Source organism: Euprymna scolopes, chromosome 12 (assembly GCF_053919585.1).
Source record: "Euprymna scolopes isolate OS-2025 chromosome 12, ASM5391958v1, whole genome shotgun sequence".
Classification (NCBI taxonomy): domain Eukaryota; kingdom Metazoa; phylum Mollusca; class Cephalopoda; order Sepiida; family Sepiolidae; genus Euprymna; species Euprymna scolopes.
This window is the reverse complement of record NC_136493.1, coordinates 12,846,663-12,868,641: the sequence shown is the minus strand read 5'-3', so window position 1 is coordinate 12,868,641 and position 21,979 is coordinate 12,846,663. Positions and strand designations below refer to the sequence as shown.

General features: G+C 30.2%; 1 protein-coding gene across 1 annotated transcript in view; it reads left to right on the top strand.

Annotated features, from left to right (window-relative positions):
- The window catches only part of LOC145291196 (solute carrier family 23 member 1-like), a 133,084-nt gene extending 115,641 nt beyond the window's left edge, over positions 1-17,443 (top strand). Inside the window, exons 10-14 of the mRNA XM_080136774.1 lie at positions 670-773; positions 2,293-2,422; positions 8,383-8,526; positions 16,102-16,197; positions 16,540-17,443. Coding sequence (XP_079992900.1) covers positions 670-773; positions 2,293-2,422; positions 8,383-8,526; positions 16,102-16,197; positions 16,540-16,790 — 725 coding nt within the window. The 3' untranslated portion in view covers positions 16,791-17,443. The remainder of the gene's footprint in view (positions 1-669; positions 774-2,292; positions 2,423-8,382; positions 8,527-16,101; positions 16,198-16,539) is intronic.
- Positions 17,444-21,979: the final 4,536 nt, after the last annotated feature.

Genomic DNA, 21,979 nt, shown 5'->3' with positions numbered 1-21,979 from the left:
AGATAGCTAGATCGATATAAGATAATTTATTCATAACAAATTGGTTAAATAAAACTATTCGTGAATAAAAACACAATAGAGACTTGCTGTGATTTCAAGGTTTTATTTAGAGAGAGAGAGAGAGAGTTTTGTTCACTTGAGGGGAGAGACCAATATGACTAATTAACTAATTAATATTTATTTACTTAACCTTCCTAACTTAGTCTTAAGGATGGGGATTGAGAGACACAGACGGACCATGCCTCGAGGTATCATTCGCTTATATTATCTTTAGGTTTACAAGCGCATCTCATCTATATCACCCCTAACGAGAGACTGACTGGAACATCTGTTTTCTCGATCGAACACGTGACGTCATTTCTATATAATATTATTCGACACCTCTTTGTCTATGACGCTAACCTTCAATCACGTTATTTGTAGTTGGGTATATTTCCGTTTGACGCCAAGTTGTACTGATATGTACTAATATAACCCTTGCCAAAGTCCATACTAGTTAATTCAATCGCTACTTATTAGCATAAGATCCCAATACATAACATATGGAGATACGCTGATAACAGATAAGTGACACCAAATAAGTTAGTTACAAGTGGTTCAGATGTAAGTATCCGTTACTACTAAAATTATATACATTACCATTAAGTTCTTTTGTATTTAATTTTACAGGTATTGGAATGGAAGGTATTACTTGCCTGTTGGCCGGCGCTTGGGGAGCTCCCAGTGGGAATACATCATATAGTGAAAATATTGGCGCCATTGGCATTACCAAGGTATGACTTAATATACAAGACATAATAATCAAATTATGACTTAGTATTTAAAGTGTGGCTTAACTTCCACGCTATCACTTATTAATATCGAAAGTATGGCTTAATATCCAAACAATAACTAGTAGCCAACGTATATGACTTAATATCCAAGGTACACCTTTATATATAAAGTATAGAAATATTCCATGCTTACCTTGATATCTAAAATGCGAATTAATATCCAATGTATGACTTAATATCTGAGTTATGTCTCAATATTCAATGTATGACATAATATCTAATATATGATTTAACATCTAATATATGATTTAATATCCAACATATAATCTTATGTCCAATAGTTCAATATCTAATATATGATGCAATATCCAAAGTATAATTCAATATTCAATGTACAGCTCAATAGCTAATATATAAAAGTCAATTGAATCGAAACTAAAACAGAAAATACAAAGAACAACAGTCGTAACACATTTTGCCCAGATAACGAACTACAAAGTTAGCAGACCGATATTTACCTCTCTCTCGCCGCGAGAGGATGTGAAACAAGGTCGGAAGGTGCACCAAGAGGAGCACTTCGGCCCTGCAAAAATATGCCTGAGTTGCTAAGTCGACATTTCCCGGTAAGGGTGCCTCAGGCCAGAAGCGATAAATTTGATCCTCCAGAAAGCCGGGGGGCAAGGCCTGAGAGAGTGAACCTCCTAGGGCTACACAGAACATTGTACATCAATCTGACAGCAAAAAGGCTATCGAAATGGTCCAGTTTCTGTCGGACTGATTGTCGAGGTTGGAATCTCGACTGTGGAGTTAACAAACCACAGTGAGAGTTATACTTCTTGATTTATTTCTACAGTCTGGAAGTTTTGTGCATGGGTGACTCGTCACAACAAAAGTATTACATCATTTTTTAAATTCAAGGTAAAAATTTAATCTTTCTTTCTAATTAAGGTATACCCATTGTCTCTTGAGACTAAACGGAGGCATCGTATGTTTCTCTTCTAAGTTGGTCTTTCATTCATTTATTTCATATGAATCAGATGATTCTATTGTTGGCATAGGTTTCCCCGATATCTTTCTTGTTAGAATCCTTTCTATAAAGACATTGGGTAATTAGGAGAAAGACCACATGAAGGTTGCCAACATCCGAAGTGAAAGTGGGAAGATATCTTGAAAAAAAAACAAATGAAATGGCGGAAATCATTATTATTATTATCATTATTATCATCATTCTTTTTATTATCATTATTATTATCATTACAAGCAATATTTGTAATAGTAAGTTATTTAACACCTATCCAATATTTTAGACATAAGTTCAGGTGTGAATTTGATGAAAATGTTTCTGTGAGCGAACTGGATTCGAACTTGGTACACTCAGGTTATTAGTCAATGCCATTAACCATTTAGCCACTGTCACCTTTCTCTATGTTAGTTATGAGGATAGAGATCTAAATTAATCTCAATTTTTCTCTTCCTCTAATTTAAAAAATTGAAATGTTGTTTTTATACATTTTGACAGATTGGTAGTCGAAGAGTGGTCCAGGTCGGTGCTTTTCTGATGATAATACTTGGATGTTTAGGCAAATTCGGGGCTCTTTTTGTCACAATTCCAAGGCCTGTTGTCGGTGGAATGTTCCTCGTCATGTTTGGTAAGTGTACCATTGGTTGTAGCATGATAAAATTAAATAAATTAATGGGTAAGTCCAGAACTGCAGACACTTGTGCCCCCACGACATAAATACCCCCGACAAACCTGACAATCAGCAAAATCTCACCCCTTCACAGTTGAGATCCCTAGATGCAAGAGAGCCTTTTACTCCAGTAGTTTCTTCCCCAGAACCGCTAGATTCTAGAATTCCATTCCAGGTCCCTGCTTCCCCAACTGACATGCAGAAGTTCAAGTGTAACGTGAACCGACATCTTGCTGCTCAAATACCTACATAGTGCCCCAGTAGTTGTTGCCCCTGATAGTAGCCCCTACACCAAAGTGGCAATGTGCCTTGTTTGGGGTGAAAATGTAATAAAAAAAAATTTTTTTAATTTTTTAAAATTTAACGTGTTACAAGTTCTCTCCAATTCTCTCTCCTCTGATCTTGAGCACGTAGTACAATGGGAAAAGGAGTGGCTGGTTACTTTTAATGCATCTAAAACCAAGCTTCTCTCTTTACATCATCAACATTCTAATTCACATTTGTCATCAATTGAAATGAATGGCTCTCGTCTTCAGGAGGCCTCAAGTTTTGACAAGCTTCTGGGCTTGACCATTACTCCTGATCTTAAATGGAACACGTATATCAAATCTGTTGCCAAGGCCGCTGGAAAAATGGTCGGATCTTTCTATCGATCCAGTAGATATCTCACTGCTGATGCTATTCTCTACCTATATAAGAGCCAGGTACGTCCAAGGATGGAATACTGTTGCCACATCTGGGCAGGAGCTGCTAGAAAGGACTTGTCCTGCCTTGATAGAGTTCAAAATAGACTTCGTAGCCTCGTAGGAGATGTCCTTTTCTCCTCCTTGCAACCTCTATCTCATAGAAGAGATGTTGCGAGTTTGTCTCTGATGTATCGTTATTTTCATGGAAAGTGTTCAACTGAGCTTCAATCTATGGTCCCCCCTCGCCAAACTTTCACAAGAAACACTCGTCTCGCTGTAAACACTATCAATAATTTCCCCCACTCTTTATCTGTGCCTAAACCTAAACGTAGATTCCATGAACAAAGCTTCTTTCTTAGAACTGCACGCCTGTGGAATTGTCTTCCGTTTTCCTGCTTTCCGGCTGACTACAATATGGTTGTGTTCAAGTCTAAAGTAAATAAGTTCTTGATGAGCCGTTCCATATAAGTTATTAAATTTACCAAATTTTCATTACTAATGATTACTATATTGACCAATTTCTACTGTACACTCTTTAACCCTTATCCTTGAGTGGCCTCTGGGCCTTGATAATGTGGTGATGCCTTTGTAAAAAAAAAAAAAAAAAAAAAAAAGAAAACGCAGGAATAGAGTAACAAACTGTATTAACGTGCAAAAGCATAGGTTTTCGTCTGATGAAAATACACAGTTGCTCAACCAGATATCAACTCCCCCATTAATCCAGTATTCATTGGGTATGGATCAGGTCATTCACCAGTAATGCAAGTAGTTCTACCACAACACCACACTCAACACCCCTCCCAAGTTCCACAACAACACCCCTTCAAAAGGTATATCAGTATTTCTTTCCCTTTGAGTAGACCATGAGTGGGTCCATAAACTTCGTTTTTCTGCGAAGACGTTTTGCTGCTGGTGTAATTTGGGAAGACTCAATATCAAATGTGTCGTAGACGGTTTCAAAGGCCTCTACTTTATTCTAAGGCAAATCTTCTTGCTCCTCAGTAATATGTTTCCGTATCGAGTTCACGTGTCTTTTGTTTGTGAATTTCGGTCCCTGGATTTTGTATATAACATTGCCAATCCTTTGTATTATCTTCCCCAGTTCCCAAAAAGAAACGTTATTTCTAAAATGCTGGAAGTAAACTTTTTCTCCAAGGCCTTACTTTTTGAATGGTACCGTAAGGTTCTACTTTGTGTGGTTTGTCTTCGTAACAGCTTTTCAAATACTGATCTCGTTTTATGGCCAAATATAATTACCACTGATGATCGGACTGCCCGAGTGTATATTTGAAGAAACTGCTATAGAGCTTTTTTCCGTGGCTATAAGCCTTCTTTAGTACCCTTTTAGTGTGTCCGCAAAATGCTCAGCTTGGCTGTTGCTACTAGGATGACATTGCGGCATTGTTAGATGTTTTATCTGGTTTGTTTCACAAAATTCTTTGAACACAGAAGAAGATAATTGGGTGACATTATCAACAACACCAAAACGAGCAAACAGTCCATGTAGAAAATTAATGGTTACTACTATGATGGGTTTATTTATACAGAGCAATTTAACACTCTCGTTTTCGACCGGGATTCGGAGATATACGTCATTTAGGTCGATTTTCGAAAAAGAAATTACCACCGTTTAGTTTTGGAAAAAATTCCTCTGGACTTTGTGAGGAATAATGGGAATGCAATAATGACGCATTCAGCCCAGTTGAAAAGCCTGCAGTAACATGGATTTCCTCCAATCTCTTTTTCATGAAGACAGTTGGGTAGCCCACTGATTGTATTCCAGTTTTGATAGAATACCCACATTTTCCAGTCTATCAAGCTCCTTGTCGATTTTTTCTAGGGTCGCAAATAGTATGTTGCGTTTTCTTTTAAATACTGGTTCTATATTCCTCTTTGAGCTTAGTTCTGCAGCCATTTTCATACGTTTCCGCAGACCAGGTGTGAATATTTATTTCGTTGCTTTTGGTGAATATATTTCAGCATTCTTTTTATCGCAATTTTTCGAGGCCTGTGATCGGCAGAATGTTCCGCATTATGTTTGGTAAGTGCACCACAGGTCTTAGTATGATTATTTATGGACAAGTGGGAGAAACCTTGACAGAAATTAATGAAAAGCCAAACCCGTGCAAGCCGAAGAAAGTTGTTTACAACTACATATGAACAAAATGTGTAAAGCAATTTCCATTTATTAACGATTACTATATTGTCCAATTTCTACTGTACACTCTTTAACCCTTATCCTCGAGTGGCCTCTTGGCCTTGATAAGTGTTGATGCCTATGTAAAAAAAAAAGAAAGAAAAGCACCCATTTCTATTGTTTCATTTTATTTCAGTTGAATGTCTACGTAAAAATCAAGGTATTTAAAATTTTCTCATTGTCTGAAAAATATTTTCTTCCATTTAAAAGGCAAGTATATGAGAGTGACCTCCCCTTGATGAAGCTTCATTTTCAAATATCACTATAATAATATAATGATATCATTGTTGCAATGGTGCGAAAATGGAACTTGTAGCCATTTCGATGTGCAGCAATTCTACATCGAATAAAGAAGTCAACGAAACATTACATAAAAAGGGAACATTCGAAAAAAAAAAACAGGGCAAAACAGAAAAAAATTGTCTGCCAAAAGGTGCTGGACTTAATGGGTAAATTAAAGATTGTCTTTTACAATGTGATTTTATTATTTGTACTGAATTTTGTAGCACAATATTACTTTCTCGGTATTTATTAGTAGTTATTAATTTATTTCATTTAGGTCAGTTCTAGATTTAAAATACAATGGACACTATTTTCATAGAAATATTAATAATTTTGCTGCGTGTTATTGATTTTTGCATCCAAAAACTTAAGTTATCCAGAAAAATATCAACTTTATCAAGACATATTTGTTGATTAAATATATTATTCATTTTGTGGAAATTCCACAGGTCCTGCTGGTAAACAATAAAATAGTAGAAGGAAATTAAGATTTTGTTGTTTATTATTATTATTTGGTTCAGTGGGTCCAAAATCTTTGTCTGAAAAAAAAATTGACTGGCAAAATATGAAGTAGGATGGACATTTTCACATTGTTGGAGAGAGAGAGAGAGAGAGAGAGAGAGAGAGAGAGAGAGAGAGAGAGAGAGAGAGAGAGAGAGAGAGATCTTTATATGATAAGTGCATACCTTAGCATGTTTTGTCTACCAGGTGATACTGTCTGAAGATACTACCGGTTTCCTGACCTAAAATGTACCAAACATTTATGCTATTGTTTTTTTCCTTCCTTTTGCAAAACTCAATCATGTTCTGCAAAGCCTAAAGCAAAAACTAGGTTTTTCTACAAAATAACCAAATTAAGCACCATGAATAAATATTTTTAATAATAAAGCATAAAAACTTTTGCCAAAATGATTGAACCAGAAAAAAGGTTAATACAAATAAAACAACCAAACCAAACACCATGAATAAATATTTGGGGACGGAAACAACTTGAAGCATAAAAACTTTTTCCAAAATGATCGTATTCAGCATTAAATAATCTGAAAAGGGTTGATATGCCGTAAAACAAAACAACTAACCAAACTTGTGCTTTTATTTATGACTAATAAAGGAAATAAAATATTGACCAGAATTAAATATTAAAATCAATGAAATCAATTCAAAATACTATTGCTATTACTATTTTACTTTTATTTAATTCGAATTCATTATTGAGATGAGTATTATTTATTAATTTAGTTTATTGTGGACTATGATTCTCATCTTTCTTAGTTATTTCACGTTTCGGCCAACTATTCCTCTGGCCTTCGTCAGGTGGTAACTGCGACAGGATAGGAACCCTGAATCTCTTAACTGCATTCTCAGCAATTACTGCCATCCATAGTTGTTGTCGTCTCACCACGTTTTTGGCCAAGTAAGCCTCTGGCCGGCTTTGGGTAGGATTGAAACTGCTATCTTCAGACAATTCTCACCTGGAACTGTAGAGATTCAATGTCTCTCTCCACTGTGTCACGAGCCTCACAAGGAATAATTAGCTGAAACGTCGTGAAACAATAACTAAGAAAGATGAGAATAATAGTCCGCAATAAAATAAATTTATTTTATTTTTGTTGTAATTTTTATATATTATTTTTAAAATTATCAATAATTTATCTTTTGTCTTCGAATGTTTTAGATGAGGATAGAATATTTTGCTTTCTGTTTTCTGATTGTTAATTTTATTTGCCCAGAAGTCTGTTACTTGCTAACTGTTGTACTATGAGTGTAGATTCTAGATTGTCTACAAAACAACCAAACCAAACACCATAAATAAATATTTAAAAATATAAAGAACTTGAAACATCAAATCTTTTTTTTTTTTTACTTACTGTCTTCAGCATTAAATAACTCAAAAAGTGTTGATATGCTATAAAACAAAATAACCAATCCACATCCAAATATTTCAGATAATTCATTTTGCATGCAAGGAAATCTTTTTACAGTGATCAGACGATCTCATTTTTAAAAAATGGGAGTTTAAGATGAAAACATTGCAAAGGCTTCTGTAAAGAAGGTGGGTTCCCTCTATCGAGCGAGAAGACTAATCCCACCTGAGAGTATTCTGTACCTCTACAAGGCCACCATTCGCCCATGCATAGAGTATTGTTGCCACATTTGGGCTGGTGCACCTATCACTAGTCTCTCCCTCTTAGATAAAGTCCAAAAAAGAGTTGTCAATATAATCGGTCCCACTTTATCAACTAAGCTCCAGCCCCTGTTCTATTGTCGCAATATTGCATCACTGTGCGTGTTTTACAAATATTTTAATGGAATGTGTTCTGATGAACTGGTTTCACTTGTACCCCCTCTACGTACATATCCCCGACAAACCCGCTTAGCAATAAGATCTCATCTCTTCACTGTTGTTGTCCCTAAATGCCAGAAAGCTTTCTATTCTAATAGTTTCTTCCCTCAAACAGTTGGACTTTGAAATTCCCTTCCTGCTGCCTGCTTCCCTGGCTGTACTGATATGCAGAAGTTTAAATGTAACATAAACAAATATCTTGTTAATCTTTCCTAGACGTGGCCCCAAATAGTAGCCCCTTACGTCCGAGTGGCGATATGCTTTGTAGGGGGTGAACATGAGTAAAAAAAAAAAAAAAAATTTCTACAAACGAAGGTACAAAGATATTATTATGATTCTTTTCACTTTTCATTCGAATAAACTTTACCAAAAGTTGCATGTTTTTCTCTTTCTTTTATTTTCCTTCTAGGAATGGTAGCTGCAATCGGAATTTCAAACCTGAAACATGTCTCCCTGGATTCTTCGCGGAATCTTTTCATTATTGGAACTTCCATTCTGGTTGGATTAGCGCTACCACTGTGGGTCCACAAAAATCCTCAAGTAATAAAAACAGGTAAATGGAAAGCAGGGAAATGGTAATCATACTACTACTACTACTACTACTACTACTACTACTATTATTACTACTACTACTACTGCTAATGCTACTACTACTACTACTAATAATAATAATAATAATACTATTACTACTACTACTACTACTGCTAATGCTACTACTACTACTACTACTACGAATACTTTATATGGCACCAGCCTCGGTTGATACCACACAAAATATTCATGAAGTGTCAAGGAGGATGGAAAGACTAAGGGCTAAGAGCACTATTAAAGGACAATACTAAAATTGAGGTGGGGACGGCTTGTGGCTACTGGAATCCCAGAAAAGGTCTATGTTTCTTGTCAGTAAGTAATTAATGGTGAACGGCTGTTGCCATAACACAAAATGATTTGCAACATCAGTCATTGAAAAAGACTAAGAGTGATCTAAATCTTGGAAAACTTGTTATCATTCAGACTCAAGGGAACACTACTCGTTATTAACAATTAACAGTGAGAATGATTTTGTGTGCAAACTCTGAATAATTGTAACTATTTATCAAATCCAAATCTACTGGGAAAAATTGCAATAGATTTGGTAAACTCTTGGAATGCCAAGCGTGTCACACAGTCAAATGATACTGCTACTACTACTACTACTACTACTACTACTACTACTACTACTGCTACTACTATCACCATCTCTACTTCTAAAGCTGTGTTAAATCCTCCAATAGTATCTCTGGTTCTTGGATCTTTAAATTTCTGGAATGATGCCAAGTGTGACTAGAGATTCTGGATTTCCTGATACACAACACGGTTTCCTGATGCGCAACTATAGCAAACACCATTATATCTTAATTACAACAACAAAAATTGCTGTAAAAAGTAATAAAGAATGCGAGAGAGTTGTATGCTCAATTCGTCAAGTCCAAAGTAGCTGAGCAGCGGCTGGGTTCCCACCAGTTTTGGCAAATAGCAAACAGAATCCTGAACAGAAATGTATGCTCTGTCCAACCATTATCAATGGACCTGAGGTAATCTCGTCAGCATCAGACAAAGCCAAACTCTTTGCCAAAAACTTTGCAGCTAATTCTACCCTTTATGACCAAGGCCGCCAACCCCCCAATATGTCATCAAGTATCTGAAAACATGCTATGCGACATACAAATATCTGTACGTGATGTTGCCAAGCTAATCAAAGACCTTCATTCCAGTAAAGCAACTGGCCCTGATGGTATTCCAATTGTAGTGCTCAAAAAGCTTCAACCAGAACTAGCACCCATACTTAAAAAGTTATTTAAGTGTTGCCTTAAGGAAAAATGCTTCCCAACAGTGTGAAAAACCTCAACAGTATGCCCTGTATTTAAGAATTCAGATGATCGCTCATCTCCCTTGCAGTAGAGACCAATAAGTCTCCTATACACTATGAGTAAGCTGCTGGAATCTGTGTTAAATAACCATCTCAGCAAAAATAACCTTCTCAGTGATGTGCAATATGGTTTCCGTTCTGCTAGATCTGCAGTAGACGTGCTTACAGTTATATCTCATAGGATTAGCAAATTTCTCGACAGAGGCTTCCTCCCTAGGGAAATTGCTCTTGACATATCAAAGGCCTTTCATAAGGTATGGCAAAAGGTCTACTCCACAATATCTCTAGCTATGGTGTAGCTGGAAATGTCTTTTTCAATTATTAAATAATTTTTCAATTTATTAAATAATTTTTCTCTGATAGGTTCATAAGAGTAGTGGTTGATGGGCAAAAATCAGAATTTCTCAGTATTAATATTAATGATATTCCAAATCACATCCTTACACCATTTGTAGACATTTATGCTGACGACACTACAATCTATGGTAGCACATCTAAGACCGTAAACGACAAAGTTCTCTCTGATTCTCTCTCCTCTGATCTTGAGCATGTGGTACAATGGTTACTTTTAATGCATCTAAAACCAGGCTTCTATCTCTACATCATCTATGCTCTGATGCCAGTCTGGCATCAATTGAAATGAATGGCCCTCGTCTTGGGGAGGCTTTATGTTTTGACAAGCTTCTGGGCTTAACCTTTACTCCTGACCTGAAATGGAACACGTATATTAAATCCATTGCCAAGGTCGCTGGAAAAATGGTGGGATCATTCTACCGTTCCAGTAGATATCTCACTGCTGGTGCAATTCCCTACCTATATAAAAGATAGGTACTGTCAACGATGGAGTACTGTTACTACATCTGGGCAGGAGCTGCGAGAAGCAGCTTATCCTGCCTTGGCAGAGTTCAAAACAGACTTCGTAGCTTAGTGGGGGATGCCCTTTTTTCTTCCCTGCAACCTATTTCCCACAGAAGAGACGTTGCGAGCCTGTCTTTAATTTATCGTTATTTTCATGGCAAGTGCTCAGCTGAGCTTCAATCTATGGTTCCCCCCTCACCAAACTTTCACAAAAAAACACTCTTCTAGCTGAAACCACTATCAATAATTTCCCACATCTTTATCTGTGCCTAAACCTAAATGTAGATTCCATGAACAAAGCCTCTTTCTTAGAACTCTCTTCCGATTGCTTGCTTTCCAGTTGACTACAATCTGATAGTCTTCAAGTCCAATGTAAACAAGTTCGTGATGGACCGCCCCCTGAGTAATCCAATTTACAAAATTCCCACTACTTATGTCTACTACGCTATAATCACATTAATTAATGTATTCACATTAACCCTTATCGTCGAGTGGCCTCCTGGCCTTGATAAGCGGTGATTCCTGTGTAAAAAATTTTTTAAAAACATGGGAAAGATGAAGCGATCATTTTCGCATCTCGTCTGGTCGTGGTTTCAACCCAAAAAGCAAAGTTTCGGATTTCTCCCGCTTAGATATTTTCTTCTTCTTCTTCTTCTTCTTCTTCTTCTTCTTTGGATTTAGCCAATCAGCGCTCTTCTTATGCCGACTCCTATTTCCTCTCGCGTGTGGTGCTTTACAGAATGAGAAAGGGAGTGAGAGAAAGAGAGGGGAAAGGCAGTGTAATGAGGGGCGAGGATCTCGCTGATGACGACATTGTGTGTGAGACATGGGGGGGGATGGACTCTGGCTTTACGTTTGATATGGAGGAAAGGGGGTCGCTAATTTTATTGATATTATTTATTTATTATTTTTTCTCTCTTTTTTTCTTTTCTAAATCTGTTTCACATTAACTCTTCCGTCTCTACCGAAATCATTACAATTCTTATTTCTTGTATAAAAATGCTTTCTTATAAAAATGCTTTCTTTTATTTTTTTGGAACGATAAAATTGTCACCCTAGAAAAAATGACATCATTTCATTTCTGTTTAATGAAAACCGATTTTCTTTTTTTTTTCTTTTTTTGTTTTGTTATTTTTTTGTTGCAGACCATCCACTAGTTAGCCAGTTGTATACAAATAGGAGTCTTCTATCATATCTTAAAGTGACACAATGTTCAACAAGCGAGATCAGAGATGTGCTCTCTACTAATCAAAGTTAAGACTACAGGACCATTGCTGGATTATCATGAATAACAGGGGCATGCCCAGGGCAATGAAAAAAAGTTTCCGGTAACTGTTATGGTCTTTGGTGTGGTTTCAAGTGAGGACCACATCATGCCACCTCACATCTTAAAAACCAACACCAAAGTGTACCTGGATGTGCTGAAGAGTGTGGTGACCCCCTGGTACAATCTGGTGACTACTGGCAGACCCTGACTGTAGCAACAGGATTTGGTGCCGGATCACAAGTTCAAAGAGACCCAGGTTTGGCTTCCAAGGAGTGCTATGACTTTGCACCTTTCTCTCACTGCCCCCCCCCTCTTTTCTTGACCTGAATCTGCTAGACTACTTCGTTTGATCATCCGTTGAAAACATCACCAACATGACCTCCCATAACACCAAAGCCAGCCTGATTGCCACCATCCAACAAGGCGCTTGTGAAAAAGACTAGCTCCCAGTTCTGGACCCATATCACTATATCGAAGCAGTGATTGAGGCTGAAGACAGTTACATTGAATAGATGCCAGCTCTACTACATAATCAAGTTACCTTAATTGATTTTTTCAATAAAAGTTTTCAAATAAATCAGTAGTGTTGTTTTCTTTAAGGCGACAAATTTATCGTTTCACCCTATATATCCGAAAATTATGAAGTTCGTCCACAGAAATCAACTTCATAGTCGACAAATTTATTTTTTGTAAAATTGCTTACGTTTTAAGTAGCTTCTTCATTTTAATTTCATATTACACACTTTTTTTTCTATATTATTAGCAGGAAAACCTGACATTACCCGGGATTGCCTGATAATTAATAAATGTTTTACACTCCCATATTTTTATTGTCATCAAAATCCATGAAATCTCTCATTTTTCAATCAAATCGATTGATTGCCTGCTATAGTTGGCGACCCACAGTGGTGCACTGAGAGTCAACTTCACATGCCTCCCCACAATGACTTAGTCCACAATACATCGTAGTCTACATTGCACTGTAGAGAACCTACTGTTGATTTTATAAAATTATTTTTATATAATGGTTTGAATTAAAGTTTAAAATGCAAAAGTCGAGTATCATATTTCAATTGTGCTCTAAATAGAAACGTTCATTTCGAACGTACCCTTGTTATATGAAAGAACCTACTGTTAATTTTATATGCCTGACCTTTCTACTTGTACGGTGATAATTGCTTGAATTTAAGTTTTAAATGCAAAAATCAAATGTTATGGTTCAATTGTGCTTTAAACCAACACATTCATATCGAATGCGCCTCTGTCATATCAAAGAACGTACTGTTGATTTTATATGTCGGGCCATTCGACTTGTCTCATAATAAAACTTCTAAAATGCACTTTTGATGTTAAGTTGTATAATGAGTTAGTTTTGGTCAAAATCACCTGTTGTTTCGTTCATTGGATTATTTTGATTATCAGTACAACATTCCGATATAAAACCTATTTAAGAACACTGCCAGATACATAAAGCACATTTTTGTGAAATTTCATGAAAAACGGATCAACCATTTCGTAGTTCAAAGGGAACGAACTCGCACACACACAATATTATTTTTATATATCTACTACAACCACCACATAAAATTTGGCCATATAAAAAAAAAAAAAAAAACACTTGCTAAATCATTTTTGGTTTAATTTAATTATTTTTACTGTGCAATAATTTATATCAGTTTTGAAAAAAAAAAATCGCTGGTGCAGGGCTACTGCTATGAATTCGGAATAGGGGCCTGTACGCGAGTAAAAAAAAAAATTTTTTTGAACTTTTACGATTAAAAAAAATATTTGTTTACGCAAGTAATGTTCATGCATTTAATAATAATTTCATCTTTAAATCATCCCTCAGCTAAATCAACCACTGATAAGAACAAATAATTTATTTATCAGAAATATATTATTTTCACTTTGACTTTCCATGTCTCACTGACTTTAGCAAATAGGGTGCATACCTTTATAACTATTTGCTAATATTTTCACTCCTCTGATGAGATGGTAGACATCGAAACCCTATAGGTTAAGGAGATAAACTTTCTAAAACATTCTTTGTCTTGCTTAGAATAATAAAAATTCTTTGATATGAAACTCAACCACTTCATTTCATTTCAATGAGAGTTTTTTGAAATTCATTGAATTACAATTTAATTTATTTGCTCTATCTTGAATATCGAGCAATTCTCGTTTAGATGGGATAACTTATAGAATATTACTGCCAGTAATATTTTGTAAACCTACAATCTCAGGTTTACATAACCACTGATTGTTAAATAAAAACTACTCCGAAGTATATATATATATATATATATATATATATATATATATATATATATATATATATATATACGTTTTATTTTTTGTTACCGTATCTTCCTGTTAAGTTACATTATTGTTTCGGCTACACGGCCGTTTTTTTGGCCGTCTGTAGCATCCTCAGACTTTTACAGAAAAACCTGACATTACGCGGGATTGCCTGATAATTAATAAATGTTTTACACTCCCATATTTTTATTGTCATCAAAATCCATGAAATCTCCCATTTTTCAATCAAATCAATTGATTGATATATATATATATATATATATATATATATATATATCAATCAGTTAATCTATTATGCCCTTAACTCATTGATTGATATAATTAAGTGATTGATTTTGCATTACGAAACAAACACTGTCAAGGATTGTAAATGTTAACTGAATTAAAGGAATAAATTATAAGATGGTCAACATCATGAATTTCGGAATATAGTTTTTTGTCATTTATTCACTATATTGCTCTGTAATTATATTGAGCTTCTTAAATAACGATTGTTACATATTATAAGAAAATATATTTCTACAGAAATATATATATATATATATATACATATATATATATATATTTCTACAGAAATATATATATATATATATATATATATATATATATATATATATATATATATACCAGGCTTAAATTCAAAAGCTTACCGAAATAAATGTTTTCAAAAATATATTAAAATAAAAAAACAAAACGTGTAGACGTGGACTCGAAGGCAAAATCTAACAGTTCTGAGATAACCCTATAACCCATTTGGCCAGAGCAATGGTCATACCATTACACTGCAAATTTATGTACTGATCGTATCGGAGAGGTAAAGCGCTTCATGCATCGCTTCAAGCCTTTTGGGCCAGGACGATTTGAAGTCAATTAGGTTTGGTCAATGTGGGGGAAACCCTTCATATCAGACAATTTCTATTTGCTGCCAGAATGCCCCCTTTTAGGGGGAAGCTGGTTTTTTCCCCCCACATTAAAAACGACCTTGTGTCTAATTTGCTTTCATGGGGAAGCAAATAAATACAGTGCTTCACGTATGCACAAATACTGAAATCGTTTAGAAAGAGACGATTTTAATTGCCCCCTCTCCCATCAAATTCTGCGGTTCGTTAATGTAAAAAAAAATTATATTTTGTTCTAAATTTCACATTATGCGTCCCAGTCTCTGTCTTTTAAGACAGTACTGGAATCATTCTTGTTTGCTTTGGATTTCAAACGTTTTAGCGAGACATACATACATACATACATACATACATACATACATACATACATACATACATACATACATACATACTGACAGACATTTGCCCTTTATATAATAGAAAATGTAAATTCTTCATTTTCTTCCTTCATTAAAACAATAAATTTTACACCCTTATTCATATTAAATGTTGGTGTGGTTCTTGCCAATGCCCACAGATGCTCCATGGTGTCCTCTACCAAAGTCAGGGACCACTTCACACATCCACCAAAAGATAAAATAACAGATAGAGATTTCTTAATGCTCACCAATATTTTATTTTTTAGCTTTAACGATTTTAGTGAACACGTGTTTCATATATGTTTTCTGTATAGGATTTCATTTTATTGTTGCATTATCATTGGAAATGAGTCTCCGACGAGTTGTTTAGCTGGGTTCAAATAATTGCTCCTCGTAATATTACATTATTATTGCGAAAATCTGCCAAACGTATAGCTGATTGCAAACTTCCAATTGAAAATGGTAATTTTTTATATAAATGATTTAAACTTATATTATTTTTTTAATTATATTTTAGGTAGTACTGAATTTGACCAGATCGTTAGCGTGCTGCTCGGAACGAACATGTTTGTTGGTGGATTTCTAGGTCTTTTTTTCGACAACACTCTGCCAGGTATTGTAGTTTCCTTTACCCACAGATCGCCATCGTCACATTTTTTGCTAAATTTCTTTAAATGACAATTTTGCCGTTTCAGTTTTCTTGTCTCTTTGTGATATTCCTCTGTCTTTTTGTTTTACTTCTGTTGTAATTTCTATTGGGGCGTTTGTAGCTCATGTGTATTAGTTTTGCGCATTATATTATGTTATATAATCTCAGTCTTGTTCTTGTTGTTTTTGTTGTTGTTGTTGTTGTTTTTGTTGTTGTTGTTGTTGTTGTTGTTCTTCTTCTTCTTCTTCTTCTTCTTCTTCTTCTTCTTATTATTATTATTATTATTATTATTATTATTATTATCAGGTACGGACGAAGAACGAGGATTGTCTTACTGGAAGAAGATGCGCGAGCAAAAATCTTCTGAAGAAAACACAAAGATGAACATCTATGACTTGCCTAATTGTATCCAAACGCAACTGAACAAAATCAAGTGCTTGAATTACCTGCCATTTTGTCCTGGATACAATTCATTCTTTTCTCGTTCGATAAAACGGATGTGTTCTTGCAAAACCACAGGAAAGAGGAAGTCAGTTCCGATAAACAATAAAAAATGATCCAAGAACTTTTTACCAGCATTATAATAATACAGCTAGAATGACTCAAATAACATTAAATTTTCTCCACCTCTCCTGAACACTGGCCCAGTCTAATAAAACACTTGCCCCTTTTTAGTTTGTGTCGTTTAATGTTACCAAAATAAGGGAGATAAACTTATATTAATTGTATTTTTGTATTTTCAACAACTGATTTGAAAATTTTTTTTCCAGGCTATTTTTATTAAAAACTAGCAGGACCCGTATCCTGGCGTTGCTGGGTGGAATATAAAAGAATAATATAACTATAAAAAATTCCAATACGAAAAAAAACATTTCGAAAAATGGACTTGTTTCTTATAAAAAAAATGCCGAGCATTACCGATTATCAAAGCATAATAACAACGCTACTCAAGGAAAATACAGAAGAAAACAATTAAAAATAATAAAATCACCAGAAAAAATAAAATAAATAAAAATATAACAAAAAAAACAACCTACCGTAATAATTTCTGTTTTATTTTTGTAACAATTTTTTAAGTGAAAAAAATAAACAAGTAAGTTGTATTTTTTTAACATTTTTTTATTTGTGTGTCAAAAAAAATTGAACAAAATTAATACAGCAACCAATTTTCTGTTTTCCATATATTTTTTAATAAAAGTTTTTTCAAAAATACTTTTTTTATGTTTTTCATGTATACATCTTTTTCATTTTTTTTTTTGTAACTAATGTAAAGTACACCTCCAATCACGTCCACTTTTAACGGATCGTCGTTAGCGACAAAGCACCTCTTACCACAAGACACGCAATTTTTCTTTGCAGCGATTTGTGTTTTGCAATATGAAACGACATCTGCCGGTGTCTGCAACTATTGACTGATCAATGTCTCACGTCAGATTGCAGTCAGACCACAAGAGAGTAGGCCGGTCAACATGACAGCGTGACGTCATTACCAGATCAACATGTAGGTAAAGGTGCCTACAGTTTCCAGTGTTTAACCACGTGACCATAAAAAATACTTTTTGTTGCCTTAAAGAGAAAAAACAATTCTCCATTTGGATAATTATTACAATTATTATAATTGCACATTGGGATAATTTTAATCTAACAAAATATAATGGTAAGTGAACTTGTTTTCAAACTTTTATTTCTATCGGAAGTCGAATATTTCATTTTATTTATTTTTTAAACTGCAAAACAAATAATTTATTATATTAATAACTAAAACTGTTGAGTATTTCAAAATATTTTAAAGTTAGAAGCATTTTTCCTGGCAGTTTTGATTTATTTTTGTTTTTTTTTTTTAACTAAAACGATCGATGAATTCAATATTTTAGCAATGGGCGTAATTTATTTCTTTGAAATATATTTAAAACTTAAAAGTTTTTGTTTTATAACATTTTATCTGTAAATAATTTACATGCCTGAAATGGAAATGAAATAGGAAATTCTCTATTCTCTCCCGAGAGATACAAACACAAATTCATCTTAAAAATTAATTAACTGATCAGTTTTAATTAAAATTTTGACATGAACTAAAAATATAGAGTACATTAAATTTTAGTTAACATATTTTCTTGTGTTTTATCTTATAAATAAATGTTGTACGCACCATGCTGAAATAACTTTATTTAGAAAGCCCTTCTTAACAGGGGGTGGTGGGGCTTTCTAACTATTCTACACTTTCATCTAACAATTAATGAAAAAAAAGATACCATGAAATTTAATTTAACTTGAAAATCCTATCTAAAATATAGCACGATGCGTACACTGCACAAGCAATATTATTATTATTATTATTATTATTATTATTATTATTATTATTATTATTATTATTATTATTATTATTTCAGTAAGGGGAGAGGCGATAATGTGGGTTAAACTTATGATAAATTATTGTCGAACATATTCATTAATTATAAGAAATGATGAAATGTGAGTTAATTGACTGGTGTGTTTGTAATGAAATAATCAGCCCAAGAAATATATCCAAGTTATTATTTTAGTAAGGGGGCGATACAGTTTTAATAAAAGGCCTAGAATAATATGATTGCACCTTCATTCATGCTGAACAGAAAGCTCACAGAATGCCCAGCAACAATATAGTACATATGAAAAATGCCGCTGTGGAATTTCCACAGGTCCTGCTAGTTATTATTATTACTATAACAGCAATAATAAAAAAGGTACTTCACAGGGAATGTGGACACTGCATAAACGGGTTTTAATTTAATGGTTGCTCCCTAAAAACCGCATATGCAAAAGGTTTTCATAATCATGAAAACATTTCTGAAGGTATTATTTGAGGCAAAAGTGTCAAAAGCATTATTTGAATATGCATGAAAAAATAAATGTAACAGATATAAATGTGGAAAATATAATAATGAAATAAATTAAAAAAAAAAAATTAAAATTAAATATAAAAATAAAATAAATTAAAATAAAATATAATAATAAATTAAAATAAAATAAATTAAAATAAAATATAAAAATAAAATAAATTAAAATTAAATATAAAAATAAAATAAATTAACATAGAATAAATTAAAATAAAATATAAAAAAAAAAAATAAATAAAATATGATAATAAAATAAATTAAAATAAAATATAAAAATAAAATAAAATATAATAATAAAATAAATTAAAATAAAATGAATTAAAATAAAATATAAAAATAAAATGAATTAAAATAAAATATACTAATAAAATAAATAAAAATAAAATGAATTAAAATAAAATATAATAATAAAACAAATTAAAATAAAATATAATAATAAAATAAATTAAAATAAAATATAATAATAAAATAAATTAAAATAAAATATAATAATAAAATAAATTAAAATAAAATATAATAATAAAATAAATTAAAATAAAATATAATAATAAAATAAATTAAAATAGAATAAATTAAAATAAAATATAAAAAAAATAAATAAATAAAATATGATAATAAAATAAATTAAAATAAAATATAATAATAAAATAAAATATAATAATAAAATAAATTAAAATAAAATGAATCAAAATAAAATATAAAAATAAAATGAATTAAAATAAAATATACTAATAAAATAAATTAAAATAAAATGAATTAAAATAAAATATAATAATAAAACAAATTAAAATAAAATATAATAATAAAATAAATTAAAATAAAATATAATAATAAAATAAATTAAAATAAAATATAATAATAAAATAAATTACAATAAAATGAATTAAAAAAAAATATTAAAAAAATAAATTTAAATAAAATATAATAATAAAATAAATTAAAATAAAATATAATAATAAAATAAATTAAAATAAAATATAATAATAAAATAAATTAAAATATAATAATAAAATAAATTAAAATAAAATAAATTAAAATAAAATATAAAAATAAAATAAATTAAAATAAAATACAATAATAAAATGAATTAAAATAAAATATAAAAATAAAATAAATTAAAATAAAATATAATAATAAAATAAATTAAAATAGCATAAATTAAAATAAAATATAAAAAAAAAAATAAATAAAATATAATAATGAAATAAATTAAAATAAAATAGATTAAAATAAAATATAAAAAAATAAATTAAAATAAAATATAATAATGAAATAAATTAAAATAAATATATTAATAAAATAAATTAAAATAAAATGAATTAAAATAAAATATAAAACAAAAATAAATTAAAATACAATATAATAATAAAATAAATCAAAATAACATATAATAATAAAATAAATTAAAATAAAATATAATAATATAAAAATTAAAATAAAATAAATTAAAAGCAAATATAATAATAAAATAAATTAGAATAAAATTAATTAAAATAAAATATAAAAATAAAATATATTAAAATTAAAAATAATAATAAAATAAATTAAAATAAAATAGATTAAAATAAAATATAACAATAAAATAAATTAAAAAAAATAAATTAAAATAAATTAAAATAAAATATAATAATAAAATAAAATATAATAATAAAATAAATTAAAATAAAATAAAATAATAAAATAAATTAAAATAAAATAAATTAAAATAAAATAAATTAAAATAAAATATAATAATAAAATAAGTTAAAATAAAATATAATAATAAAATAAATTAAAATAAAATAAATTAAAATAAAATAAATTAAAAAAAAATATAATAATAAAATAAATTAAAATAAAATAAATTAAAATAAAATATAATAATAAAATTAAATAAAATAAATTAAAATAAAATATAATAATAAAAAAATTAAAATAAAATATGATAATAAAATAAATTAAAATAAAATAAATTAAAGTAAAATATAATAATAAAATATAATAAAATAAATTAAAATAAAATTAATTAAAATTAAATATAATAATAAAATAAATTAAAATAAAATATAAAAATAAAATATATTAAAATAACATATAATAATAAAATAAATTAAAATAAAATATAATAATAAAATAAATTAAAATAAAATATAAAAATAAAATAAATTAAAATAAAATAAATTAAAATAAAATATAATAATAAAATAAAATATAATAATAAAATAAATTAAAATAAAATATAAAAATAAAATAATTTAAAATAAAATATAATAATGAAACAAATTAAAATAAAATAAATTAAAATAAATTAAAATAAAATATAAAAATAAAATAAATTAAAATAAAAAATAATAATAAAATAAATTTAAAAAAATAAATTAAAATAAAATATAAAAATAAAATGAATTAAAATAACATATAATAAAAAAATAAATTAAAATACAATATAATAAAAAAAATAAATTAAAAAAAAATATGATAAAATAAATTAAAATGAAATTAATTAAAATAAATTAAAATAAAATAAATTAAAATAACATATAATAATAAAATAAATTAAAATAAAATATAATAATAAAATAACTGAAAATAAAATATGATAAAATAAATTAAAATAAAATTAATTAAAATAACATATAATAATAATATAAATTAAAATAAAATATAATAATAAAATAAATTAAAATAAAATAAATTGAAATAAAATATAGTAATTAAATAAATTTTAAAAAAATGAATTAAAATAAAATATAATAATAAAATAAATTAAAATAAAATATAATGATAAAACAAATTAAAATAAAATACAAAAATAAAATAAATTAAAATAAAATAAATTAAAAAAAAACATAATAATAAAATAAATTAAAATAAAATATAATAATAAAACA